At 41.0% G+C, this 8,823-nt stretch overlaps 1 protein-coding gene across 4 annotated transcripts; it reads left to right on the top strand.

Annotated features, from left to right (window-relative positions):
- The first annotated feature begins 787 nt into the window (after positions 1-787).
- On the top strand, positions 788-8,438 carry ARMC10 (armadillo repeat containing 10). 4 transcript variants are annotated; one of them, XM_063155567.1, is made up of 6 exons: positions 788-829; positions 2,644-2,789; positions 3,907-4,041; positions 5,321-5,497; positions 6,497-6,568; positions 7,725-8,438. In XM_063155567.1, exons 2-6 carry the CDS (start codon positions 2,673-2,675, stop codon positions 7,974-7,976), a joined length of 753 nt encoding a protein of 250 aa, XP_063011637.1. In that variant the 5' UTR covers positions 788-829; positions 2,644-2,672; the 3' UTR covers positions 7,977-8,438. The 4 variants fall into 4 exon arrangements, with proteins under 4 accessions (XP_063011637.1, XP_063011635.1, XP_063011638.1 ...); XM_063155565.1 differs by lacking the exon at positions 788-829 and adding an exon at positions 1,288-1,429; XM_063155568.1 differs by lacking the exon at positions 788-829 and adding an exon at positions 1,412-1,429 and having other exon boundaries at positions 2,648-2,789.
- The last annotated feature ends 385 nt before the right edge of the window (positions 8,439-8,823 follow it).

Raw genomic sequence — 8,823 nt, 5'->3', positions numbered from 1 at the left:
AGCAAAGAATGACCTAGAGACAGACTCCCAGGATAAGTACTCAGTCTACATGGCAGCACTGCTCTGTAATTATTGTAATTGGCTCAAGATTTCTTTATTAGTGTTTCTATGGAAATCCTGGCTGTAATAGCTGATTGCAAATGGGGGCAGCTTAAATATATCAGGCTATCTCTTAAATTTGCATTTGTGCATTGTGCCTCTTTTTTTGTTTGAAGGAAACGGAAAAACAGCTGCTGCAGATTTGGTAACAAGCAGAGGTGAACATGACAAACAGGAAGGAAAATATAGAAACACAGAGAATCACAAAATTCTTGCAAATTCTAAGGGCAAACCTACCAACCCTGTTTCCCCCCATAGTCCTTCACACTGTGCCAGTTTTACTCCCTGATATTTTTAAGTCTATTTCTCCTATGCAAACAAGAATACCTAATCCACCAGCATATATGAAGCATCCAGTGTCATCTTTATGACTGACAGACCATTAGAAAACATGGATTGCAGCCACTCATGAGGAATGAATTACCTGGCTGGAATCTAGAGGCTCTTCTGTAATTAACACAGAAGAAGTTAAATGTAACAGGGAAAGTGCCAATGCAGTTCACCGGGTTCTTCTTCATTTATATCCCCATTTTAACATAGATAATAAAGCAGAATTGCTTTGTTCCATCTTGTTACTGCTCCAAAAGTTTTCATAAATCGTTTGAAGCATGCTAGTGACAAAACGAGCAGAACAAAACCACGCCCCAGGCAGCAGAGAGCAGCGGGAGGGATGCGAGATGCCCCGGCCGGCGCTGAGGGGCGCAACGAGCCGGGCCCAGGGGGACCCTTGGTGAGGGAGGGTGGCGGTGGCTCCCTGCCATAGATGTTACCAGGGGAGTTTGTGGTCCCACCGGCTCCAGTGGGACCCGGCTGCCGACCGCCTGGACACCCAGGGGGTGGCGGGGGCCAGGGGCGGCGGAGACGGCGGTCCCGCACTTTGGGGATGATGAGCCTGCCCCCGCCAGGGCGGCCATGGCGCAGGATCGCCCTTCCCTCCGGCTGGCGGCCTCCCGAGGGGCAGCGTGTTTGGGAAGGCGCTGCGGGACCAGGCCGGCCCGGAGCGCGGGTGATCCCTTCCTGTAGAACAGAAACCGCAGCGCGTCGCTGTCACACAGCGCCGGAGCCTCTCCCGCGCCTGCACACGGAGCTGTGGGCTCGGCCCGAGCCCCGAGGGAAGGGCAGAGCCGCGGCCGAGCCGCGCCGGATGGGGCGGTGGCTTCCGCGGGCCACGCAGCCGCGGCCGGGCCGATGTGGGAGCCGCGGGGCGCGGCGGTGAGGGCGGCGGCGGCGGCCCTGCTGCTCGGGGCCGGCGTCTGCTACTGCCTGTGGCGGCTGGCGGCCGGCGGGCGGCGGGGGCGGCGCGCAGCGGCCGAGCGGGGCCCGCCGGCAGGTGAGGGCCGGGGCGGGGCCGGGCAGGGCGGGCCTCGCCCCTCCGGTGTGCGGCGGGGCCGGGGGAGGCTCCGCGGGGCCCGGGGGGTTCCCAGCCCGCGGCCCTGCAGCGCGGCTCGGGGCCCGGAGGTGGCTCCGCGCCCTGCCGGAGGCGGTGCCGCAGCCCTGAGTCCCGGCCCTCCACAGCCATGCGGCAATCTAGGGCACTCTGGAGTGTGGTTTATTTTAAGAAAAGCCTAATTTTTTTTTTTTTTATTAGACCCCCAAAGCGCACGTCTGATCATTGTGTTTACTCTTGTTACTGCAGTTATTTGTGTTCCCCCTGTAATTCAAAGCTAAGCGGAATGTGTTTAGAAGAGGATGAAAAACGATTTTGTGTTTGAAGTGAGCTATTGAATCATCATAATTAACTTTGATCTCTTTTTTTTTAACCCTGAAAGAATACTATGGTGTTTGCCTGGCCAAATGCTGATGTAAAGCTGTGGAATTTAAAGCACTCTTAGCTTCTCAGAAGTCATCTCGAGTAAGCTATGAGCTATGACTAGTCCAGCAGTCAGAGATCAGGTTTCATGGTTCTTCACCTGCCTAAATAGTTCTGCCTCCAGCCTGGCTGAAATGGCCTTTGATAACATTTGTTGCCCTTTTATAAAGGTCAGGTACTCCATTACATCATGCTGACTCAGAAGCAGCCTTCCTCCTTGTTTTGAGCGATGCCATGATCAGCAGAGTTCCTAACCTCGTGGCTGTTACTTTGTCAAAGGATCTCAGCATACTACCAAAGTGTCATTGTAATTTCTGGAAGTAGTAGTCTGCAAACTGGAAGTTTTGTTTCCTACAGTGCCCAGACAGATTTCCACATTTCATTTTGGGGAAACAAAAAAAAAAAAAAACCAAAAAACCCAAGCCATGTTTGGTGAATATTCCTAATAATTTTGCAGGAGAGATTTAATATTGGTTAACCAGGAAGTAACTCACTGCAACCTCTAATTGTGTGTTCCTTTTATTCTCCACCTTCAAAAGAGGTAATTAGAGGACTCAGGAAAAGGATGGAAATCTTAGTGTCATAACAATCTTTTTACCATGATATGATGATTGGGCACAACAATATGTCCTACAACCGAGAACTTAATTTCAGCTTTGTAAAAATCATTAAGTAGCAACTAAGTGAAATGTCTCAAACTTAGTATCAAGTATTTAATTTCTAAACGTTGACAGACAGCAGTCCTCCAGTGTCAACCCATACCATGGATGTGGATGCTCTACAGAAACTTATTCATTTGCTCCAGGCCACAGATGATCCATTAATTCAAGAGCAAGCTTTAATCACTCTCAGCAACAGTGCTGCCTTCTCTGTAAATCAAGTGAGTATTGTTCTGTAGAAAACAACAGTGTCCAATGCCAGCCAGTCTGGCAGAGGAGAGCTGCTGTTTTGCTAAAGAGTGACACAGGACTGAAAGCTAGGACAGCTTGTGCTCTAAAATCTATTTAATGTCTTGCCTTAATTTCTGCTGGCTCAAATAATATAATTCACCAGCTTCACAGAATTTATTGAATTATAATGTTTGGACCACTTAAAGTCCATACAAAGTCCTGTACTTCAAAAGTGTTGTAAATACATCTTTTGTTATTTACAATTATGTAATGTTAATGAAAGTGTTGAATACTAGGTTAAATACTTTCTGGTTCAGATCTAAACTTTAGTGAGATAAACTATACTTTTTGTCCCTCACAAAGTTGTGTGCTGTTTGCACATTAGCAATTTTACAACTATCGAGGCATCTCCAAATCATTCAGACACAGAATGCAGAAAAACTGTGAGCTGGATGCCAATTTTCATACCTTTTTACCAGTTTAACCTCCAAGGTCCCACCCTTTTTGCTCTTTATGATTGCCATCTATTCTGGCTTCTCAAAATGGCTTTCTTAATATAAATCTCTTAGAATGCAACTGAAGCATAAAGCTCATTAGACCATTTAATTTTTTTAGAGCAGGTTTTTTTAAAAAGACAGTTAAAGTCTAAGTGAGAAAGATTAAAAACAGTGATAAAAACAAGTGTAATGGAAAGTTTCAGAACCTCTAATAATATGAAGCTACATCTTGAAATTTTCTCCTGTTCAGGCAGGACTTTTAGGTACTGCAATCTGGCTCAGCTGTTCTATTAACTCATTATCAAGTAATTTCCTTTTATTCTTTATAAGGTAAAATGTTTTAAGCATGCTTTGCAGACCAGATTTTAAAAGCAAAGGTGATCTACTGTTGTCAAATAACAGCAACTAATGCTTTTGTTCCTAAGCAGAACCCTTCTTAGTTTCAGTAAAGCAATAAAGCAGTATCTGCTAACACTCTCTTTAAACAGAGCAGTCAGTTCTGAATTCTTCATTCACATACTTCATTTTTGTCAATATGGAGAATTGAGGGAATGCTTCAGCATTTAAATTGAATTTTTAAAAATCCTATTAAATATCTTCTATATTTCAGGATATAATCCGAAATTTGGATGGTCTGTCTGTTATTGGAGGGATGCTCTCCAAGTGCGTTCCCAAAGTTAAAGAAAAAGCACTGAATGCACTTAATAATTTGAGTATGAATATTAAAAATCAGGAAGAGATACAGGTAAGATTCTTTTCTAATGGCAAAAACCAAAGTAACCAAGGGAAAGGGATGGTATAGGTCCTTCAGCATATTTGGTAAATACAAGCCAGGATGCCAAAATGCTTTGATGATAGAGATAAAAGTCAGCAGATCTGGATGACTGAAAGGATAACTTAGAAGTGCATTGCTTCACTGGCATTTACTTCTAAAATAAAAGACAGGAACCTATGCAGTTTGTGTCCAGCTTTCACAAAATACTATTCAAGAGAGATTGTTCTGCCAAGATTATAGTAAAATTACGTGAGGTAAGATGATTTCCAAACATGCCTACAACATCAGCAGTGGCTGTTTAACAGAATGGATTGCAGGTTGAACTTGCCAGGACTCCTTAGGTGAGGGAGAAGAAAAGAGTAATTGAGCCCCTGGGTTTGTACAAGACCAATTTTTCAGGTGATACTTCCACTTTAAAGGAAAAGCATGTATAAATTATTATAAGTTCCACTGGTAAATACAGTACATGCTATGGATATGAAAGGACTAAACATCGAGAAAAAAGAAATCCATCTGATTAATCAACAGATCAAGAAGTGTCCAAGTGGTGAGTTGAGGCAGATTTGAAGACTTTTAGTAGTTTGTTTCAGTAGCTTGATAAAAAGGTAGTGTGACTGCATGTGGTAGTTTGCAGCACCTTTAGCAATAGGCAATTTTTATTAAGTAGTGCTTGTCCATATTTGTCAAGGTGTATAAGTAGAAAATAACTCCTTTGGTAAGGGTAAATTACTTTTTTTCCTCTGTTAGGACTCAAAGATTCATTGTATACTGGCATCCAGAAGAAAAATTGGTAAAAATAGTAGTTAATGTCAGTTGTTATTGCTGTTCCTGCAGTGTGCTCCAGTAAATGCATCACATGGGTGGGAGAAAGGATTTCATTTCAAAGCTTGTCCTTAGCTTGTTCTCAATATTTAGGATGTTAGTTATTTATAAGTGATTTTTAAAACAACTCCCTAAGGCAGCTGTGTCACTTCTGAGATGGAGGCAAAGCAATTTAAGTTTTCAGAGCAAGTTATGTTTCAGGAAGATTAGTGAGCATAATGCTGTATGGTCTGCTTCTGTCATGCCACTAGAATGTTTGCAATATTCAAAACAAAAATGCACTTGTTTCCAAGATCCTTCACTATTCAGCCAGCAATGTTCAGGAGGTATTTATGTTACTGTAGCTAGGCCATTGATACTATTTGTGACAGCAAATATGCTTTTATTAAAGACTATTCTCTCTTTATTTCCTCCCCCCTTTCCCCAGGTATTTATTACACAAGTCTGTGGGACCGTTGAGTCAGCTCCCCTGAACTCTGATGTGCAGCTAGCTGGACTCAGGCTGTTGACAAATATGTCTGTTACCAATGACTACCACCAAAAGATGAAAAACTCCATTCCATGCTTTCTTCATTTGCTTTCAGAAGGAAATGAAAGGACACAGGTACTGGGTAGTGTTATTTTTACAAGCTGTTTATGAAGCTGCTTTGCTTGCCTTGTTTCTTAACATTTTGGTTAAACGGTTTAAACTGTGCTAAGAAAAACCAAATATTCATTAATGATAACAGATTTTATGCACTAAAATATGGATCTGTATTAGTTTCACAATATAAACTCAAAAACCAGGGAGGGAAGGGAATCTTGGTAGTGGAACCATCAGGCTACAGCTCTGCCAAAGCAGTGCAGGGTGCACTGTTATTGCCCTGTGCCTTTACCATTGCAACTCCGGAATTCTCTTCTGCTCTAAACGTTGCTACTGCATCCCAGAGCAAGGAGAACCTGCATGGGAAAGGCTTCCCTGATGCATGAATCTCTGCAGAGAAACATGCCAAGCAGTGATCCTAAGCTATGGACTTTAGTTCTGTTGTGCTTATGACACCTCTGGCAACCTTAGTGACTACAAGTGGAAATCCTGCTTATTTGTTGTAATACTGAAATGAGCTTCAGTTAGGGACCAAAGTCAGCTTTATTCAAGATGTTGTAGTACCTTCAGTGTATGTGGTTGCTTTATCAGATCAAAACCAGTTTTCCAAAAAACTCGTTTCCACTAAACACATCTGTTGTACTTAAGTACAGAAGTAATATGGCCTTTTCCTAGTGTTAAAAGACTAGCATCACAAGGTCCAAGAAAGCACAAAGGTGTATTTGTATATGCTTTGGATCATTTTAAATGCAGTACTTAACCATCTTCTTTGTATTTTAAACATATTCTACATTTTGGCCTAGGATTCATTTATGGCTCTTGCCTTATTTTGATGTTTAAGTCAATCTGAATTTGCTTCTAACATGTCTATACCTTGGTTTTCCCTGTACTAAAATATTCAATATTGGTTAACCCATTTTGCCTTTTCCTCCCCAAGTCAACTTTGACATTATTGATACCCATTACAGCTTTACTTACTGTTTTGGAGCTTTTAATGAAACTGAACATTCCTCACTTCAGATTCAAGTTTTGAAAGTACTTGTGAACTTATCTGCAAACCCAGCCATGACAAGACATCTTCTCAGAGCTCAAGTAAGATTCTTGCTGCTTCATTTTATTTTTGGCATATATACATGTGTATCAGTTAAAATATTGCATGCACTAGAAGAATTTTAATGTATTAGAAATATATATGCAATTCCAGAATCAATTCTAGACACTGCTTGGTTAAAATCAGTAGCTAAGTGCACATTCTTTCATGGGCAGGATTTATTCCAGAGGGCAGTGTAATACAGATACTGTACTAAGAGAGGGAGAGGCACAGGGCCTGTGCCCTTGGAGACACTGTGGGGTTGTACTTCCTGTGTAACATTCAAAATAATCAATAACTTGCAGAAGCCTGATCTAACCTTCCCTTTCCACCAAAGGGGTAATACCATGAACTTCAGTTTGTATTTTGTAAAAGGAACCCAAAACTTTATTTTCAGACACACAGTCAGTATATAGATTGAAAACTATCAAATAGAACTGGTTCTGTAAGTGATCCTTCTCAACTGCTGTTTCTATAGCCAATGTACTGGGCCAAACCCAACAAATTCCACTGGAATCCACACCCCTTTATTCAAATGCAGCCATAAAAACTGTTGCCTTTGTGTGACATTTGCTGTGTTGGCCTTGGCACACAGGTTTCTTTTGAACTGACACCAAATTCTTCACACCAAAACAGAGTCAGGGGCAGCATCCTCATCCCCCTCCCCAAAGTAACTTTCTTAACATGTGCAGTGGGATTTCTTTGTGAGCTGTGTGCCACAAGCAAAGCTAGTCTCGATAATGCTGTCTTTTCATTATTCAAACAAGGTTAGAGTAGCTAACTATTCAATTCTCTGTTAAGTGTATCACTTTTCATTTATCAGGTAGGCTAACAAAAACATTCAGGACAAAGTCAATGTGGCTGAGAAGTAAAGGAGACCCTCTCTTCCAAATGGGAATTTTCCAGACAGCCACATTTTGGAGATTGAAAATAAAATACAAAGAATTTATTAGCCCATTGATGAACAGGCCAGTCTTTTCTAGAGAGAAAATATACACTCTGCAAGTTTCTGACAGGGGTTCACAGCATACTGGGATGTCATACAATTTCTGCATTAGATGGTTTAGGTGCACTTTTTTTTCCATTTTCATAAGTGTGATTTAGTTCCATGTACTTACTGCTGGTGATTAAGTATGGACTATTTCTTCAATGTCCTAGGTGCCATCATTGGTGTCACTTTTTGACAACTGTGTAAACAGAGATATTCTGGTTCGAGCCCTGGCATTTGCAGCCAACTTGAAAAAGAACATGAAGGATGAAGAAGGCACCAAGATTGAGGAATACAGTGAAGACTCAATTTTCCTCACACTCTGCAGGGACTCTGCCCCATTTGCTCAGAGACTGGCATCTTTGCTGCATCACCCTGACACAGAAGTGAAAGAACAAGTTGTGAGAATATTAACACAATAGTGTTGTTTTCTTATACAGACTGACCTGATGAAAATATCTAATCTTGGCAATGCTAGGCTAAGAAAGCCTGCAACAAGTAAACAATAAAACAGTGATTGAGAAAAAAAAAAAGCCCTAAATACTATCAGATATTTTTTACAAGCAAGAGAAAAACAACAGCTTAATTATTACTGATAAACCACTGCACAGTTGCTACATTTATGCAATGAAGGCGAACAGTTTAAAACATGAAAACATTTATATGTAAAATGAATGAGTGAAGTGAATGAAAGTATCCTTTGACATGTCAAAGACTTTTTTTTTACTTTAAATATTTGCAGCTGTTGAATAAATACCTCATTAGAATTGTGCATTAAAGATTTAGTAATTGGAGATTAGGCATTTATATTTTATTAGTCTACCTATAAAAATGGTACAGCTGAATCTTACAAAATAATATTAAATAAAAACAATACCAAACTATCATTGGCTTCCTACAGAATCAGTATCTTCAATGAAAGCTGCATACTAAAGTCACCAAACCTGGTTTTTTTCTTCATACTTGTATGGAATTTATTCTTAAACTCCATTTTTGCATGCTTAGTATATCCACTCCATTTAGCCAAACTGCAGTGCAATTAACCACAACTGTGAAAGGTTTCTACACTTGAAGAAAATTTGAAAGGATTTTATATTGCTTTAAAATTGTCACTTTAGGGAAGGCAGACATATTTTTTAAAATTATTTTATTAGGAGTCAAGGATTATCTCCAACTGCAATTCAGCATTCTCATTCTTATTAAAAAAGTCTACAGGAGCAGTATCATACACATTTTTACAAAAGCTTCCAATTCTGTAGCAGCCCTGGG

The sequence above is a fragment of the Melospiza melodia genome, chromosome 4 (assembly GCF_035770615.1).
Source record: "Melospiza melodia melodia isolate bMelMel2 chromosome 4, bMelMel2.pri, whole genome shotgun sequence".
NCBI classification, from domain to species: Eukaryota; Metazoa; Chordata; class Aves; order Passeriformes; family Passerellidae; genus Melospiza; species Melospiza melodia.
The sequence above is the reverse complement of the archived record's forward strand: the minus strand, read 5'-3'. Positions and strand labels throughout refer to the sequence as shown.

Bases quoted from the DNA above. Each gene is read 5' to 3' on its own strand.
- ARMC10 (XM_063155565.1), top strand. From the start codon at position 1,288: ATGTGGGAGCCGCGGGGCGCGGCGGTGAGGGCGGCGGCGGCGGCCCTG. The intron at 1,430-2,643 runs GTGAGGGCCGGG...AAACGTTGACAG, and splicing joins CGAGCGGGGCCCGCCGGCAG to ACAGCAGTCCTCCAGTGTCA. The intron at 5,498-6,496 runs GTACTGGGTAGT...TCCTCACTTCAG, and splicing joins AAGGAAATGAAAGGACACAG to ATTCAAGTTTTGAAAGTACT.